The following is a 19,796-nucleotide window of genomic DNA, read 5'->3' as shown; positions in this document are numbered from 1 at the left end:
GATGGAAGGAGAATTGTCAGCCTGTCAAATTGTTTTAATCTGAAGAATTTTGATTAAAATTTGGAAAGAGCTTGCACATTTTTAGTTGGTGTAAACACAGCCACAATGACGTGTTCAGGACTGCAAATGTCTTTTCTTATGTGGAAACCTATACTGTGGCAGAGGCAAAATAAAGTTGCAGAGGATTTAAAGCATACCATTCTTCAAAATACATTCTTCTCTTGCTTTTACAAATTTCTTTTCTCCGGAAATCAATACTCTGCATTTATTAAAACAAGTTGAAATGGTCTTCCTTTATTTTTCTTTCTTTTATTTTTCTTTTGTTTCAACTCGTCCATTAATGTCTGGCACAAAGCAGTTGAACAGAGGGGCTGCATAATGACACCTAATATGTTTATACTTGAAAGAGCAGTATTTAAAGTACTCAGTCATGTGGATCTGTCCAGATCAAGAACTCAGTCAAAGCACAAAGGGTTTTAGGGGTTACATTTTTAACATTCCTCACATAAATACATCAAAGCTCAAGTATTTCAAGAACAACCCAAATTCTTTATGCTTCCACACACTGATGCATCTGTAGAAAAACCAATATGCCAATTCTCCATTTTTTTCTTTTTTTCTTTTTTTGTAATTGAAGAAGGGATATTTGCAGGAAAACAAAGGTCCTTGTGCAGTGATCCAGGTTAACTTAAGGCACTATGACTGTGCTGAGGTGTCAAAGTGAGTTTCCTGGAGCACAGTCTTCGTTAAATGAAATTTCAAGAATCAAGTGTCTCTTAGACGCTTATTTTCCTCTTCTAACCATACTTACATATCCATAAGTCTCATCTGAATGTATTTTTCTTTAAAGCATGCTCTCAATTTCACAAACCTTTTCCTATTCACTATGTGTATTGTCACAGAACAATAACATGAGATAAACAGTGCTGAAATCTTTGGTAGCCATATTGCATTTTTTGATTTTTATTTCTTTTCAGATTTTGGAGGTCTCTATTTTAACATACAGAGGAAAATCTTTTCTTTCTCACTGGTTTGAAAAATAACCTTTGCCAGGCTATAGCTACAGGAGGGACGGCATGCTTAGCATTAATAACATTTTAAAATATAAATTCCACATGAATTGCAATTATGGTTTAAAGGAGAATTTTCATTCTAAGAAGTTAGCAAATGTTCTAGCAATAGTAGCTGCATCATCAGAAAAGGTTAGATGCTACCTTTCTGTGAGTCCACTGCTGTCTGACTTTGTAAATAATTGGGAAATATTCCAGTGACAGATTGACCTAAAATACAGCTTTCAGGTAGCTTCAGGGTAAAAATGAACAAATTAGGGCATTCAAAAAACAAAGCTCAAGCACTTTCTAGTCAGTGGTTCTCCTTCCCAATAAATAATTTTATTCCTGCAAAATCCTTAGATATGCTACATTATTCTGTACTCATCCACAGTAATTTAAAGAATTTTAATGTGCATTTCTGGTGTTTCACCACCTTCCCCCTTACGAAGCTGCCACTGTTGTCACTCTTGTGTTTGTAGAACTAATTCTCTGATGTCCTGAACCACTTGTAAACAAACAGGTATTTGATGAAATATTTTTCTGGTTACACTTCTTGTCAGTATTTTTTTCAATGAAGTTGGACTCTTAAATGGTCAAAATTTGTTATTAAATTCCTATTCTTTAGGAAACTGATTAAAAAGCAATAATTGAATCTGGTGGGGAAGTGGGAGGTCATGAACAAGCGTATTCAGCATCTACACACTGACATTGCAGTCCTGGGCTGGTGGAAACCCTGCCAGGACTGTATCCTAGCTTAGATCCCAGGCAAGGCAGTCCAGCTCTCTGGGCATGCTTTTTAATCTCTGCTCTCTGTGGAGCTAGATTTCCTCCTACGCTGATTTTGCTAGTGACCTTAGAAATGGAAGGTTTTGCTGCTAGTTTCAAAATGCTGTATGCTGATTGATCTTTTCTATTTGAAAAATCAAATCTCTCCTAAAGACAAGTAGGCCTTTATTCAATGAGGTTTCTTTCTGTCAGGGTCAGTGGCATTTTTAGAACAAAGGGAAGCCTCCATGTAGAAAGAATAGTTTATTGACAGTAGTAAAGAAAGCACTTCTTTGCATCTTGAGAAAGAAGGCTCATGATACAGTTCCAATTTGTGTGTCAGTTTTCTTAGCATTTTCTTCTGTAGATCTAAGGCCAGTAATGCCATCTCAGAGCTCTGAGAAATGTCCTGTCTGGATATTTCCATGAGACAGAATACACTAAGGATCTTTTATATATATATATATATATATATATATATATATATATAAATATATAACGATTAAAATATGGCAGAAACTCACGAAAGAGACAGCAGATTTGCTGGGTGGTGTATATTCAAATAATTGTGTTTGAAAGCAGATTTAATCCTTGTCTACTGTCATCCTTGAAAGGGAAAAGCCTCTTATTTTTCCCTTGTTGGGTCTTTGTGGTAGGTCTCTAGAAAAGTCTTCAGTTGTCTCTGAGATGTAGTTCTCCTTGTGTGAAGCCTCCTGTTTCCATCCTCGAGGCTCATTGCTTCCCACAGCTTTCCCTGTTGAGCCCTGCACTGCAGCAGCATTTTCCAGTTTGGTCTCTCTGAGAGCAAGCTCCCTCCTCCTTGCCAGCATCCAACTGAACCAGTGCATAATTGCCTGGCAAGACAAACTGCTAGCCCAGTGCTCTTTTGACAAGCCACAGCCCTTTAACAAAACATACACGTACGGTGGACTGTGAGCAGCGAACTACACACTTGTAACATCTGTCCCAGTGAGAATCTCAGCTTTCACAGGAAAAAACCCCAAACCAAACTGATACGTGTAGTCATCGTGGTTTTGGCCAGTGCTTAAGAATGTAAACCTCTTTAATCTGGGATTTCAGAAAGCAAGTAACAAGAATTAAAACAAAGTTGGTTTTCTAGCCTTCCAGTTATTTCTGTGATAAGATTCAAAGGCTGACTGGGGGTTTGACTGAAGTGAGGTCAGCCCCAGTTGTTAATACTCTAGTTCCAAGGGAGGCCTGTTGTAGTAGGAGGTGTTCTTCGTAATTTTACTCTTGATTTAAACTCCTCTTTGTTTATACTTGTAGTATGTGGAAAGTATGTAAACCTTGGCCAAGATGCAAAGGAGAAGGTAGGGACACAGTTGATTCTATACTATTGCATTACCCAAGTCCAAAAGTTGTGTCTTAAGGTCCTGTTCGTTTGTTGCTTGCAGCTGAACAGAATCCCTGCATACCATCCTTACCTCCTTTTTGGCATACACTAGTTTATGAGCAGTGTTTGTAAAGCCTGTCCAACCATGCATCTTTCCTGTCAGGATGTTTTATTCCTCTTGTGCTGTAGCACACCAGGGTTGCTGTACACATGGTGAGCTCTGAGTGATGAGAATGTGCTTAAATAGATACTAAAATACTTATCCAGTGAGATGGCATAGCTCAGGTGTCCTCCAAAACAGAGGACTCACATCATGTGCACTTGTGGCAGTCTTTAGAAGAGAATGTCTGTGTAGTCTGGAGTCTATCACAGATAATGTGTAGGGGCTGAAATGCAGATGTTGAGGTTTTCTTCTCAAAAAGAAGGACTTTCCATAATATTGGAAAGTTACTCAGCAAAAGGAAGGAAAATACACAGTCTTCTAAAAAAATGTCCAACTGCCTAATTCTCCTGTTTGTGAAATTAAGACAAATAAGGTTTCTGAGGAACTTGGAGACTGACTAGCCGTGATAAAGTGATGGTTTCTGTGGAGCCTCTGCTTTAAGACATTTCACTTTCAAATGTTTGAAATGTTGATACTTTTAAACTGGTGGGTGATTAAAAACGGATTTTTGTCATTGTGATGTTATAATTTTCATCATTTTCATCGTCATCTTAGTATTAAAAACATTAATCTCAGAAATCATCTCAGACAAACTCAACAATGCTGGGTTTGTTTGAAAGAGCTACAAATTCTACTGCAGGGCTATTTTTACAGTTTAGTTTCTGTTTAGATATATGAATTGTGGAAGATGTAGTTTTTAATAACCAGAAAAACTTCAAGGTCCCTTCATAAAGACTCTTGAAAAATTTATCAGTTGTCATTTCTGTCCCGGAATGTATTTTGGTTAGTGATTTTTATGTACTTCTGTAGATAAGAAGGAATTTTAATGAAAATTGTAGGTGCATAATTTGAAATGTTAGTTTTTTTCAGTCAAATTTTTCATCACTAAAATGAATATTGTTAGCCGGATAAATCAATTATGTGGGATTATTCCTAGTCTTTAAAGGTTATTCTCATTTTTTTTTCTCCAAGCAATGCCAAGAAATGTTATTTGTTCATTGACTGGCAAAGGTGAGAAGAACGTGATTAACAACTTCTGAGTTTTTTGCTGCTCTGAGCAACCTGACCTAGTTGAAGATGGCCCTACTCATTGCAGGGGTGTTGAATTAGATTGCCTTAAAGGTTCCTTCCAACCTGAACTATTCTGTGACTCTATGAATATTTACATGGGTTTCCTAGGATGCAGTGTTCAGTCTTGTTAGATTTTGCAACACACTGGGTGGGCAGCACCATTTTGAAAAGCACCATTGCATTTCAGGGTAGTATTTGACAAAAGCAAACAGAGAAAGGAGCAAGGGGCAAAGAAAGATGAAAATAAAGTCATCGACAGCTGCTACTTAGGCTGGATAAATATGCAATAGATGACAATTTCCAGATACAGTAGAAGAGTTCACTGTTGTCTGTAGTGCTTAATTATTTGTATAATAGATACTTAAGTAGAAGCAGAACCCTCTTAAATTCATAGAAAGCATAATTACAAATTCCTATTACTGTTAGGAGTGCAGTGTCTGAATTTTGAGGCAGTATGGGAGGATTAGAGCTAAAGGAGGCTGAAGGTGGTTAAGCAATATTCAGCATATCTGTGTCAGAGCTGGTGACAGAAGCATCACCTTGATCTGTTATCAGGTGCATTTTGTCATGGTACTTACAGCAAAACTTGGAAGAATATTCACTTTTTGGAGTGATTTGAGTGTAACTACCATCTATGATGTATAGACGAAGAAGGTTTCATAGGAAGAGTTAAGGTGCTTTTGACACGAGAGCAATGAGCTGATGAAGGATCTCTGGGTTGGGCAGATGGTTTGAAGTGCAGACAAGCACAACAGAGAAGTTCATCCTACTATCTGAGGATTATCATGAAGCTGAAGATGTGCATACTTCCAAGGGGCAAGGAAATACGTCACAACTTTTATTAAAGATTCAGAAATTTGGCCTTTGCTGTTATAACATCTAGGTAACCTGTGTAGTGACCCTGAAAACAAGCAACTGGTGTAGAATGAATATTCAAGACTATTAGGTGGGGGGGATTTTTGTGGCCATGTGATCCTTCTTTGTGCATGATAGCTCAAGGACTTCTCATTTTAATGCAGATTGTGTATCTTCTGTTCAGTGGGACTTGTTTATTTTTCAAGACTTAGAAAAATGAAATGTTACTTCTTGAGGTATAAGAGTTACAACTGTTCTCAGATAAGTATTTCTATTACAAGTCTCAGTTTACTGAAGAAGCAGGGATGGCTGTGTGTTTTTGTACCGTGCATGGAAGATTGCAGTTGTCCTAGTGATATTCTTGGAAATCACGTTTTCAGCTTCCCACTTTTATACACTGTTCCCTCCACTGGACTGACAACAATGTCATTCTGCACAAGGAGCAGATCACTCTGGAAACAATAGGGGGGGAAAAAAGAGTTCCCAAGGCATCATTACTGTTTAAATTCTTCTACTGTTAAGAATGTACTCACTCAGAAAGTGTCACAGTCTAAATTTACTCCTTAGAAAAATGCAACCTGAATCAGTTATGCCTACATTTTGATCTTAAGAATTCTGGCGTACTCTGCTCCACTGTCTTCTTCCCACCTTCTCACTGGCATCCTTCCTTAGCAAACTCGACAATCTAATCTGAAAGCCAAGGTGGATGATTCGTAGCATGCAAAGCCCTTATGTCTCCATCACATGCATAGAGATTACAGTATATAGTTTACTGAAAATGTATTTATTTTTAAATCATTACTGGAGGCTGAATGTAGCTTTGATCTGGGGGTTTATTAAGGGGAGGTTTCAGATTTGTGTGTAACTCATCAGCGCCCTTAGTGCTGCAGGGGGGAGTGCTGTACAGAGCAGGGAGTTGGAGGCATCTCAGACCTCTCCTGAGCTTACTGAGGAGGGGTGCCTCTCTACTCTTTCATTGTGTCTTTGCCAAACAATGTCTTATTTCAGGGCACATTTTTTCTTGTTTGCTCTATGGAGTGTCTGACCTTAGGCAACCTAGTGTAGCTCATTAAACTTTACTAATTTTTTTTATACTGAATTGTGTCTATCTGCTAATCTCTACAAATCCATGTTTTACATTTGAAAGAACTTAGTAAAAAATGAGCCAAAAACTCAAGATAGGAACAGCTTTGAGGATTTTTTTTTCAGTGGTTTTACTGTAGCAGCAATGTTCAGTGATGTGGGTGCCTGCATAATGTAACACATCCTATTCCAAATCTTGCCTTTTTTGAATTCTTGAAGAAACCCACACTCATTAAATAGCTTTCTGTTATGATAACTTGCAGAGAAAACTGCTATACTTTAGCCTTCCTACTGAGTGACTTCTCATTATAAATCATATCTTTATGGCTCAAAAAGACTGTGCTTCTAAACTCCACTCATTAGTAAGACTGGAATGAATTTAAAAATAAATGGGTCTTCACACCAGAGCTTCACTAAGGAAAAACTGTAGCATTTATGTCTTTGATGCCCAAAACATGTTTGTAATGCATTAGACCTGGACAAACCAGGAATTACCAAGGCTAGCTCTGTTTGTGGGTGTAAATGTGGATAAGTACAGGCAGGCAAAGTGATTTCTGTTGGCACTTCTTTTTCTTCTTCTCTGTTGTCTATAAAAAATGAGAAAATTATTTAAAACAAAGATTTTGATAATGGCACTGAATGTATTTAAGAAAAATAAATTTCCTCCTTTCTTCTAAAAGAGTATGTAATTTTTCATTTCCTTCAGAGAAGCTGGATTCTTTTACAGGTAGATTCATTTGGCCACAGATCATTACCTCACAGGAAATATTAAAGATCTTTTTTTAAGCGAAACAAGGTAACTGTACAGGATTTCAAGTAAGTTTAATATATTCTGTTAAGGGGTTTTAGCATACCTCTTACAGTACCAGTAACTGACCTCTTTTAAGTACTTCACACCCTTATAGTTGAGAAGTATCTCTGTATTGGTTCACAGGAGATTGCTACTAGCTACCTCATTTCTTCACATTAGCTTAATGGAGAGTAATGACATTCCATGTCATGAAATAAGCTTTGCCATCCATATTCTGCTTCACCATTTTTAATCTCTCTTTTTTTTTTGAATTATTGAAGATTTGGTGTTGTAATACAGAGGTCAGTAAATGCTTTACCTTTTACTCTATCTCTGATTCAGGGTCTAGTAATGCAGTTTGTGTTTTTAAAAGGCTATGCTTAAATAGCCTTTTAAATACACCTTATAAGGATCCCTAGAATAAGGGGAGTAAGAAATCAACACCAATATTTTTAATATTGTTTTCTTCATATATCATGTATAGGGAAACAAAGTAGAGGACATCCTATTCCAGGTATTCTGTTACTTCTATCAAACATACTTTTGAGAAAATTTTCTGTTGAAGTGTTTGCTGTTTTAATTATTGGCTGAATGTTCTTATATTTGAGCATTTTTACTCCTGTGATATCTTTGCAATACTCTTCCCTATCATTGAGCAGTAATTACTTTATCATTGAGCAGTAATTACTTACATAGTTAGCCAAGACTGTTTGGTGCAAAAAGTTTAATTTGTTTTCTCTATTCATTTTCTGATAGATTTTCATTCCCATTTCTGTTTAGTGTATTCCATAGGGAATGAATGCAAAAAGCTTCCCCAGCAATTAACATAGAAAACACCAAGCTCTCTCTTCTTTAAATTAGTCTTCAACTGTAACCAGTTCTATTAAAAAGCTTGCAATCTAATGAAAAAGGGGAACAAATTAAGTTCTGATTAAAACGGTAGTTTTCCCAATCTTGCTTCTCATAATTTCAGTGCTTACTGGTTAGGTCTTAAAAAAGTTGTTTGTTTAATTTATTTTATGAGGCATTGTTTATTTGCTTGTTTGGTTTGGGTTTTTCTGGTTGGTTGGTTTTTGTTTGGTTTTTTGGGTTTTTTTCTGTTTTGTTTGTTTGTTTGTTTGTTTTTACTCCAGTGTATTACTCTTCAAATTTTCAAGCACATATATCCAGAATTTAATTGCTAGTGCTTCATAGCTACTTGGTTAGCTACGTGGGAGGCAAGACTAGGTTAGGTGAGAAAAGAGGCATGTAGATGTGCTTCAGACTGCTTGTTTTGACTAGGAATTTGAGAGAAGTTCTTGTCAGTACACCTGGGAACAAAGCTTTTCTTCAGTGCTGGTGACCTACTATTTGTCAGCATTCTTTGTGAGTTACCTTTCATCTGCTGTTGGTGGGGCTTTGAATCTTGAAGGTGTGTCATTCTCAGTGTAAGTCACTTTTGTTAAGGCTTTCCAAGACTGTTAGGCATTGCCGTGTTGGCTTTAACTTCTCCAGTTCTTTGTGCTTCCCATTTTTCAAACTGTGATGCTAGTGGAGCATAGAAAAATGAGTAATTAAACAGAGATTGCATCCAGACTGCAGGAGATGTCCTTCAGGCTACTATTTATAATATGCACTGCATCTGAAATAAATGCCCAGTAAGTGGTTGATACTGTGAAATTTATTCCTACTCCTAAAGGGTACTGTCTTCAAACATAATACTTACCTGCTTGGGAGTGTCTGCCATCCTATGGTGCCTTCTCATAAATAACTGTATTTCGTGGGTGTAGAAGGAAGGTGAGTTTTTTAAAAATAACTTTTTAGTTACAACATAGCTTGTATTCAGTTTGCCCCACAGATAGATTCTGAGTCACCTTATCTTTATCTTTAAACTGCTAGATCTGAAAATAAAAAAACTGCTCAAAAATCAGCTTTCATTTTTTTTTTAAGGAAATGAGTGTCGACTTGATCTTAAATGAATTTTCCTTGATAGTATGCCTTCTGAGTTGATAAGCAGGTTCTGTGTTTTGCATGCTTTCGATTCTACTTGTGTTTCTCTTTGAAATCTTGTAGGCTTTTAGGCTTTACTAGAAGAATTACGATTTAATGTTCAAAACTGTAATGTATTTTCTTTGTTATGAGTATAATTTCAAGACTACTTTGCTGCTTGTTATTTTGACATATTTTAAAAGCACAAGTAAAACAAAACACCTTTTTTCAGTAGACAAAGAGAAAAAAAACCAAACACAACACATAAAATGCTGATTGTTATCCATGATCCACTCTAGAATCCTGTTATCCACTGTAGCAACTGATTACTGTGTTTGATGGGCTTCCAGCTGATAGACTTCTGTCATACCTAGAGAGGTTGTTCTGTCAAGCTTGGAGCCAACTCGCAATTTATCCCATGTGCAGAAACTAGTTATTGATGATGTTCTTCTACTGGATTGGTAATGTTGCTTAGTCATTGCCAGAGGCTTAATGTGGGATTTAATGACATTTTTGCTCATAAAATCCATTGGTCAGTATGAGTCTATTTAAATTCAAACTGTGTGTGTTTTTCTCCCACTGCCTAGCAAACCACCTCATAGGCTTTAATTTTCCTTTCTTGCCCTCTTATTAATATAGGAAACATGAAATGGGCCATTACAATTTTTTGTTAGGTTGGTAGGATTGTAGTCAGTGATTTCAGGAGCCATTTTACACTTTGTTTCTTTTTTCTTAAGCATGGCAGTACATTGTACAGAAGAGGAGAAGAAACCGTTAAGGAGAAAAACTGCGTATCTCTCTATTCAAATAAGCAGAGCTTTAGTAAATTGCAAAGTCAGGTCAGATTTACTTAATGTGATGAAGGAGATGTAAATTATATCGTGAGCCTCAGCTGTTGGTACTCATTTTCATGTATATTTGTTGCTCAAGAGGTTGGGCCAGCTATATAGCAGATACAGCCTTTGTGTTCCCAGTGAGATTGGGGCAAGGCTTCCTTGCTCCTTGGGGCTCTGCTGGCCTCCTGATCCATTTGCTCAGGTGTAGTGCTGAACTGTGTTCCCATCTCAGCTGTTCCACTCATCTATGAGACTGATCTACTTCCCTGTAGTCCATGTGGCAGTGGCAGAAGCAAACTGGTTCCATTTTACACAGCTGGAATCTTCCTTTGGTTCCTTTTGAATTTCCACAAATCACTCTGTTGTGTTGCTCTATCAGTTCCTTCTTTTATTTCTGAAAGTTCTGTGTTGGAACCAGATCCTTTTAGGATTTATTAGTACTGAGAATAGTGGAAGGATTACTTCACACCTCGTGGAGGATGTGCTTTCATTTGTAACCTCAGTACAGTGTTTGCCTTTCTAGCAGTGGTTTAAAAGAGTTGCTTGTGATCTGTGATGATCCCTTGTGCTTCTCTGAAGATGAACCAATTACTTGCTCCACTTCTTATACTTACGTACCTTTAAGCAAACAGTATTGCCCCTGCCTTTTATACAAGCTTGTTTTTCTGAACATTTCTCTGTTATTTCAAAATCATTTTGAGTTCTAGTTCTGCCTTACAACATACTTGTGTGTTCAGTGAGCTCTTAGTGTTTTGTCTGTCATGGAAAGTGCAGCACTCTTTCTTTGCTGCAGGACCTCTGGGTGAGACAATGCTTGTTAAATGAAATGCAGGTGTGACCTGCGGTGGTAACAGTAGCGCTGGACAGCATCCCTTAGCAGTCCAGGAATGTCTTTTGGTCCCAATGGGTTTCTAATCTCCTGTGTAAAGTTCTTGCTGCTGCAGATAGATGGAGTAACTCCAGGTAGATATCCATGGCATCACCATTGCCACACAGCATTTAGCTATGTGAACTTAGAGAAAACCATTCCTTGCACTGATCATGAAACAGATTTATCAAGCTACTGTGTTTTCATACTGAAATTGGCCAGATATAAACGTTCTAACACAGATTTGAGTATTACAAAGCAGGCATTCTTTATTGCAGCTCTGGACATTTAAAGGATTGTTCCACTAATCAAGTATCCCAAGTGTTACACACTTATCATACACACTAATTACTTATCATTAGCTATCCCTGCTTACTTGAAATATATGTATTACTTTATTTACATAAATAGGGACTTATCAGAGATCCTGTGATGGTTCTTTGGGGTCTTCTTTAGTGGTCTTCAGTGTCTGGTGTCCTTTTCAGGTGACTGAAACCCAGCCTTGATCCTTACCTTTGAGTACAGTAATTTCACGACCATAAGGCGCACCCGACTATAAGGCACACCCCCCGGGAGTCGGCGAATTTTGCAACTTTGTAGATCATATAAGGCCGGACTATAAGGCACACTCTTTTTATGCAGCGAGGAACCACGCGGCGTGCAACAAAGTAACAAATTAGTAACAAAATCGCGCCATCGGGGGTTTACTGGCATGTGCTCAATTTGCAAACATTTTTCACAGATTGGTGTAGCCTTTAAATGCAGTCCCAGGCACCCTCCCTGTGCCGTGAACCTTGACACTCCCGCCTGCCCACGGTGCCAACTGGCGAGGCGGGGCTCAGGGCTGTCACGGCTTGCGGCGGTCCGGGGTGGCTCGGGGCTGCACGTGGTCTGGGTTGGCTCAGGGTGGCCGCGACTCATGGCTTCTGTGACTGCCCACTCCCGCCTTCCTCGTGCAGCTCGCGCCGGGCCAGAGGCGGGGCTTCCCTCTCTCCCTGCTCAGCGGTCGGGACCTGCGCCACTCCGCTCTCTCCCTGCATGGCTCGTACGGGGCCGGCGGGTTACCACTCTCTACCCGCGCAGCACATACGGGGCCAGGGCAGCGCCGCTGTCTACCCGCGTGGCACGTACGGGGCCGGGGCGGCGCCACTCTCTCCTCGCGCAGCATGCACGGGGCCAGCGCGGCGGTGCTCCGCTGTCTACCTGCGTGGCACGTATGGGGCTGGGGCAGCGCCTCTCTCTCCCCGCACGGCACGTACGGGACCTCCTTCTCTCCCCGTGCCACGTCCGGGACCAGCACCCCCTCCCTCTCTCCCCGCGTGGTGGCCGGGGCCGGTGCTAGCTCCCTCCCTCCCCGCGCGGCTCCTACCGGCCGTGGCCGCCCACTCCTGCCCCGCCTTGCGACTTGACGTTCCCGTGGCACTGCACCCCCATTGCAGCTCACAATTCTGGGGTGGCAAATGTCACAACTTTGTACATCATATAAGGCGCACTGGACTATAAGGTGCACTTCCGGGTTCAGGGGAAAATTTTCGTCAAAAGGGTGCGCCTTATAGTCGTGAAATTGCTGTAAGTGTGATATCATTGTTTTGCTTTGTCAGTCTTGCAAAGCTGAGCTGGCATCCTGCTTGTGTTTTGCATGACTTCTGGTTGCCAAAGTTACATATTTTATCTACTTCTCCAAGGCTTTGTTATTTTGTTCTTCTGTCTATATCAAGTCCTGCTGCTCTAGTACTATCTCCAGTCATTCATGCAGTTTCTGATTTTAATGCAGTCTGTCATTTCCCCTGTAGTCCTTATAACTATTTTTCAGTGGAGAGCTTAGAGTCTTTGTGGTTTTGGATTTTTTTTTTTTGTTTTGATAATTAAAATTTCATATTAAAGAATGAAGGATTTTAAAGTAAGATTCTAGCATTTTTAAATGACAGTATTTATAACTCAAATTAATGTAAGGTAAGTCAGTAGTAATGACTGTTTAAGTTGTGCTACAGACTAATTACAATAAAAGTATGTACAGATAATCTTTAGCTGTTTTATGAATGCACTGACTTCCTTGTTGAAGAACTGTGTGGGGTCATAACACTAAAAGTAAATGTCATGAAGTATGCACAGTTGGTCCCAATATTGGACAAGCTGTTGTCAGATTTCCAACTTTGAGGAAAAGCACACCTTCAGGTCAGTTGTTGCATCACCAGTGAAAATGAGTAACCTCATTTAGTGCTAGCAGGAGCAAAGTGGGCAGGTGATCAGGCAGCGTTCAGTGTCAGTACTGTGACCCAGCAAGGGTTGTAGCAAATAGCTTTATTCCTGGTGGGGATATGTTTTGAATTGTAGCTTGGCTCCAGCTTGGCTGATCTGTTATCCAGGAACCTCTACCTACTGTGGGAAGAAGATGCTATCAGTCTAGTGATCTGGCAGCATTTTACTCCTTTTGAAAGTCCCAGTTTTCAAGCCAACATATATTTAAGGAACTCTAATTTGAGAAAGAAATTCCTGTGAGTAATGCCTGATGACACATCTTCTTTCATCTCTGCATTTCCTGAGCTCTAAGAATAACATTTTGTGTGTGATGATTTTGATATCTGGACTGTCTCAACCATGTGCCCTATTTAATGCTGCTTGTGAAATGGACAATATGAGGTTAAAAGAACAGTGTCTTTTGAAAATGCTTTGGATACCACTTAGGTGATGACTGAGTTTTGGCAGTGACTGCCCAATTAAGAAATCTGCTGCAGTACCTTATTTAAGGGCAATATAATGAGGTGGGGAATTAGGATTTTATGCAAGGGAAATGTGCAATGTGGGTGGGTCATGCAGATGGATTTTGGTAGGGTAATGGAAAAGGTTCCTACAGTCACAAAGACTAAAATTGCAGTGGTGGTACTTGCATGTTAGCAGGCAGGAGACATGTTAAATCTGATCTAAATCAGTGCTTATTTTTTCCCTCAGATGAAAATGGCTACTTATGAAAGGTTAGAGGATTTATAGGGGTGTCAAAACATATGGCAGATGGCTGGATTAGGACTCATGAGTGTAGTAATCCAAATCCTTTCTGCCAAGCATTAGAGAGGATCTCTTCTGCTCCTGGACTGAACTGAATGTACACAATCAGATCAGAGTAGCACAGCCTGTCAGGAGGCTCAGAAGAAGAGTTACTAGTGAAAGTGCTTGTCTCATCAGAGTTCATTTTGAAAGCACTTCCTTTGCAGGCAAAAGTCTACTGGGGAACTGGCTATATTATTTAATTTTAATAAACTGCTGGGATGATTTTCTTCCAAACCTTAAAGAAAGTGAAGCCAAAATATGTGCTAAACCTTTCTCCTTATCTGTGACTATATTAGCACAGAAGGATGAAAGCTATGCAAAAGTTATGAATGTTGAGAGAGGAAAAAAAGGGAATAAGTTTGTCTTTCCCTTCTAGGCCAATGCTGTCTGTGAGATTTGGAAACCAAAAAAAAAAAAAAAGGAAAAAGGCATCCTACTTTAAATTGTTGTGACAGACATTTAAGTGTTAAGGACAGATTTTTCTTGCCTCTAGACTGAGTCTCTTCTGAAATCTGAAAAGTCACACTGGCATGTCATTGTTATACAGGTTATTTCGAACTGTACTTAACATGTAGTTAATTTTAAAAGGTTGTAATGCTACTGGCTATTGAAAAGATCCACGTGTGAAATCTGGCAAAGAATGCAAATCATTTATGTCTGAGGCACCAATAGGACATTTGCACTTCACTCCTGTGGTCAGTTAACTGAGTTTAAGAATCTATCAGAGCTCAGTCTCCAGTTGACTAGTGCCATACAGCATGATAAATTGATATGCTGGTGTGGGAAACCTGCTCAGGTATCTCTGAGCTCTGTGAGTGAATGCTTAGATATTTCATTTGAAAATTATGTTAAATTCTTAAAAAATAGCAAAAAAAGTTTTGTTACAGCATGACACACAAAACTGTATATGGATGATCTGTGTTCTTTGTAAAACCTACAAGTGTGAGGATCCAGGTACTACAACCTTAAATGTAAAGCTTAGTTGAGAAGCTGTTGACAGTTACTCCAGCAGTGAAGACTGATTAGCTCTGAGCTACAGATTGTTAATATTTTTGGGAAAAAGCAAGAGGCAATTGTTAGTATTTGGTTAACATATGAGGAAGACCTGAACATTTTTAGAAGGTTTTACTATTATCCATGAGGAATACCATATCTGCTCTCAAATGCTTTTGCAAGAGAACTTGGGATTTAATTGAAAAGTGCAATGGTTAGAACTTCAGAAAAGTGAGATTTTCTTCCAGTTGTTAAGTTAAGTATTAACAAAATAACAAAGCAGCCTAATCAGTCCGTGAAAGCTCAAGTTTCATCTGTTAATCAAGTTTCACTTCCTTAGTATTTGCGATATCTTTATCTTTGAAGCGGTATATAGCCTTCCAGAAAAGACAATTTATAACTCAAACAAAAAAACGTCTTTCACTTCCCAGCTTCTTTTTGTCTTAGAAGCCTCCTCATAAGAGGTTCATAAGAAGGATGTATGAAAGAGCAAATAGGTCACATTCAACATTTGAGAGTTGTTTATATATATGTTTGAAGGAAATGAGTTTGAAAATTATTAAGTCAGAAGGGAGGGCAGAAAAACTTTCATGTAGAAAAATATGATGAGAATGAAAGGAAAAGTTGAACCAGGGTTATGAGGTTTTATTGGGAGGACATACATGCAAATCCATGAAATCTGAATAATCTTTTTATTCCAAATAGAAACTTAGTAGGGAGGAGTTTCAGTGATAACCAGTTTACACAGCTTTATAACATTAAAAGCGTTTAAATAGTTTTGGCAGGCATGGATGAAACTGTATGTGAAGTGAACTGTGAAGTATTATCCAGCTTACAAATAAAAGTAAGTTGTTCTAATAGGCTTTCAAGGGAATGTAGTTATCATGCTGTGTAAGATGAAGGTTTTGATTGATATATTACCAAAATATTGTGGATTATCCAGGATGTAAAAAAGCTAGTAAATCAAACTAGTATTAATATGGCAAATTAAATCTTGACCAGGCTTTACTTTTTGCATAAAAAAGTGTCAGCATTTTTTAGATGTTCACAATCCAAGTGCATGAATGTTTCCATTATAAATGTGTTTGTTCCCTACTAATGCCTCCATTAAATTCCATAATGTAGCATAACTGAATGAATGAATCTAACTGACATTTAATATTTTAAACTTCACAAGGAGGAACTCTACAGAAATGTGAAAATGTATAAATTTCTTCCTGATGTATTATAAGATAAACTATGAATTATCATTACTAGACTTTGTCTCCTTAGTACAACATCAGTAAACTGTAGAAAACTATTAGTAATTGACCTAAAATGGAGCAACACAGTCATCTGTAATTAATGATATTAAAGGTTGAACCCACCCACAAAAGAGAAAAATTAGTTGTTTTGTAGAAATAAGATAAAACATTCTATTGTGAGATTCTACTTCTGAATAACTAAGTAAACATAGAATAATCATCCCAGGAATGTGTAGTGTGAAATGGAAAAAACCAACCTAATAAAATGAAAAATGATTGACAAATAATTCTTTCTAATAATGGAGAAAAGATTAACAAAGCACTTATTCTGTATCTGGAACTATTTGGCAAATAGACTTTTTTTCTTTCCTTACAAAAGGTGTCTGAGAAATTGAAATATAAAAATACATGTATTTTAACTTCTACGTATAAAGAGAGTAATGTAAACCAGCTTTCATTAAGGGTGCCCACATAAATGAGAGCAGAATTTACCCAAGAAGCGGCTCCTGCTAGAAAATGTTGAGTTATTCCATAAATAAATGCAGATTCTTGAAGTTGCTAGCATGCTACCTGCTTCCCATAGTGTTATTTTAGATGCCTATGAAGATGTAAAAGGTTTTGGAGCTCTGATTATGGTGTGCTTGAAGAAAAAACCCCAATGTATTGTTTGGCTCTGAGATCACAGAATCACGGAATTGTTAGGGTTGGAAGGGACCTCTGGTGATCATCCGGTTCAAATCCCCCTGCCAAGGTAGGGTCACCCTAGAGCAGGCTGTCCAGGAACAGGGTTTTGAGTGTCTCCAGAGAATGAGAATCCACAACATCCCTGGGCAGCCTGTTCCAGTGCTCTGCCACTCTCAATGTAAAGAAGCCCTTTTTCATACTAAGGTGGAACTTTTTGTGTTTTATGAAAAATAGATTGGGACTTTCAGTAGGTAGGTCTGACAGCTTCAAGTGATCACTGTAGTTAATAGGTGACCTAAGAGACCTAAACGTGGGATCTGTTTTCTTCTCCTGCTTTCTTGGAAATTATAATCAGTTCTCTAGTGAAATGCCTCAGGAGACACTTTGATTAAAGAAATGGAACTGGAACATCCTTTAGACTTCAAATCTAGCTGAAGAAAATTGGTGTTTTGGTCACAACCAGAAAGGATTTGGGAGGTTATGTAGGAATCAATGTAAGATTGCATAAATTCCCTAAAATAAAATTCCCTAATTTGCTGTTTCCAAAGCATTACACAACTAAATCTTAAGCAAGGACTGACAGCCCTAAAATGTCTGAAGGTTTGACTCTGATGCATTCTTGATACAGCTTAAATGAAAGAGCCCGTTCCTTTAGTCTCTAGTCAACAATGTACCCCAACATGTCATGATCCAAATTTCAGAGATGGAGGTCTGTTGTGTTTGTTTCCATTACTGAAGAAAAGTTGTGTCAGATATTTTTTTGGATCTTTTTTTGTGTATAATTTATACAACTAAATATCTAATGTTGATTTATCCTTTTTTTTTTTTTTTTCAGAGAAAGAATTTGACCCCGTTCTTCAGCATTGGTTTATTGACCTCCTGGGGAGCTGCATTGCTGGGTGTTCGCTTATACTGGATGGGCAACAAGCCCCCAAGTTTTTCTAATTCTGACAATCCAGCAGCTGACTCAGACAGTCTTCTCACACGTACTTTAACCTTCTTTTACTTGCCAACCAAGAACCTCTGGCTGTTGTTGTGCCCAGATACCCTCAGCTTTGACTGGTCTATGGATGCTGTGCCTCTTCTAAAAGCTGTCAGTGACTGGAGGAATCTACACACTGTGGCCTTCTATGCAGGACTCCTCCTCCTTGCCTACTTTAGCTTGAAGGGCTCCAGCAATGAGAGAGAATGCAATGGGAAAACTGTAATGAATGGCAAGCAAAATGCTAATGGGCATAGCTGCCACCCAGAGATGGAATACAAGACACTGGAGGCGAAGTCAAGCTTTGCATCAAAAGAAGAGAATGGCCTAAAAAAGCATGAAATTCAGAAACTGCAGCTTCCTTCAACCGAGAACATTGTCATTCTGTCTCTCTCTTTGTTAATAGTGCCCTTCGTTCCTGCCACAAACCTGTTTTTCTATGTTGGCTTTGTAATAGCAGAGCGTGTGCTGTATGTTCCTAGTATGGGCTTCTGCCTGCTGATTACAGTAGGTGTCAGGGCCCTTTATGTCAAAGCCCAAAAGCGCTTTCTGAAGAACTTGGTTTTTTGTTCCACTGCTGCATTAATTGTTTTCTATGGACTCAAGACTGTTGTCAGGAATGGGGACTGGCAGAATGAGGAGATGCTGTATAGGTCAGGGATAAAAGTAAACCCTGCTAAAGGTAATTTTTGCTCTTTATGGTGAATGCTTTATTTATTCCCATCTGTCTTTGCCTTTGAATTGTCTGATTTTACTAGCTACATCTAAAGAGGATACCTTAAGAAATGTCATTTCAAGTTGCAGTGGTATGTGCATTAGTAAAAAATGGGGAAAAGCAAGAATGTGTTTTGATTAGGTGTTACAGGTTTGGCATTAACATGGAGAAAAGGTAAGGGGATACTTTCTTTTTCAGTGGTACCAGTTCTGTATTTTGAAATTAAAGATGCATTATTAGTATTATAGAGCCCACCCTGGTGTTTTTCCATTTGGAATCTGGTATATAGCATGCTAGTGAAGATTTTTCGTGAGTTTACACAATGTTCTGTTTTCTATGATTAGAAAATAAAAGAAATAGTAAGGGACAGCATCAGGGAAGTGCTGTTCCTTTATTTCATCTGATGCAAGTAACGTCAATACTACATAATAAAAATGAGGAAATTAGGTCATATAATTCAACCTAGGAAATGACTGTAGTTCCCCCTGCCTACGAGTACTGTAAAGAGTTATTGTTGAATACTTATGCCTTCCTGTTCATGTGTAAATATCAGCTATTTGTAACATTGCCCAGCCACGTCTCAAAGGTTATATCTATGCTGTAATGAGATGTGACCACAGCTAGTGTAAACATATCCAAACAGGCAGTAAACCTGCCAATTTAGGTATCAGTAACAATGTTTAGCTGTGGCTCTGTGGTTTCAAGCATATATGGCAGATCCAGCTTGGATCCTGAACTCCATGCTGCCTGGCTGTACTGCTCTTGGCACGCATGCAAGTTTCTATGAGAATGGTCAAAATATCACCTGTGAGTGCAATGTAGACATTGACTAAGCCTTCCTTATTCACAGTTCATCAGAACTGAGAAGGGATCAGTTGATTGCTTTGCCTGTCTGTGAAAGAAAAATTTGACAGCACTTAAATACTAGAGCTTTTTCAGGCCTCTGCTCAGCAATCCATTATATGATGTGAAGTCATCTGCTGATAGAGTTGTGCTTTTTGGTTAGACAGTTACATCATGCCATAGTCTAAAAGCTGTGCTAATGAGAGGCAAATGCAGGTAGTTACTGTGAGCTGATAGGGAGTGAAAAAGTAGATTTGGCACATAAAATGCCTAGCAATGCAGCATTTTAGTAGTTTGTCAGTCTGATTTTGTAACTCTTCTTTTTATACTTTCTCACTCTAGGAAAATTCCTAAACTTGCTGCTGCAGTAAGTGAGTTTTTAAAGTTGTGAACCAGCACATCCTATTTGGTTTACTTTTTTTTCCAAAACTAGTCAGGAGAGCAGAAATAAAGTAACTGAACACTGAGCTGGCACACCAGAGTGT

At 38.6% G+C, this 19,796-nt stretch overlaps 1 protein-coding gene across 1 annotated transcript in view; it reads left to right on the top strand.

Moving 5' to 3' along the window:
* The window catches only part of TMTC2 (transmembrane O-mannosyltransferase targeting cadherins 2), a 245,508-nt gene that overhangs the window by 128,288 nt on the left and 97,424 nt on the right, over window positions 1-19,796 (top strand). The window contains exon 3 of the mRNA XM_033058311.2: window positions 17,607-18,435. Coding sequence (XP_032914202.1) covers window positions 17,607-18,435 — 829 coding nt within the window. The remainder of the gene's footprint in view (window positions 1-17,606; window positions 18,436-19,796) is intronic.

This window comes from Catharus ustulatus, chromosome 4, assembly GCF_009819885.2.
Source record: "Catharus ustulatus isolate bCatUst1 chromosome 4, bCatUst1.pri.v2, whole genome shotgun sequence".
Taxonomy (NCBI): domain Eukaryota; kingdom Metazoa; phylum Chordata; class Aves; order Passeriformes; family Turdidae; genus Catharus; species Catharus ustulatus.
Note: the sequence above shows the minus strand (reverse complement) of the source record. Positions and strands in the feature narration are given on the sequence as shown.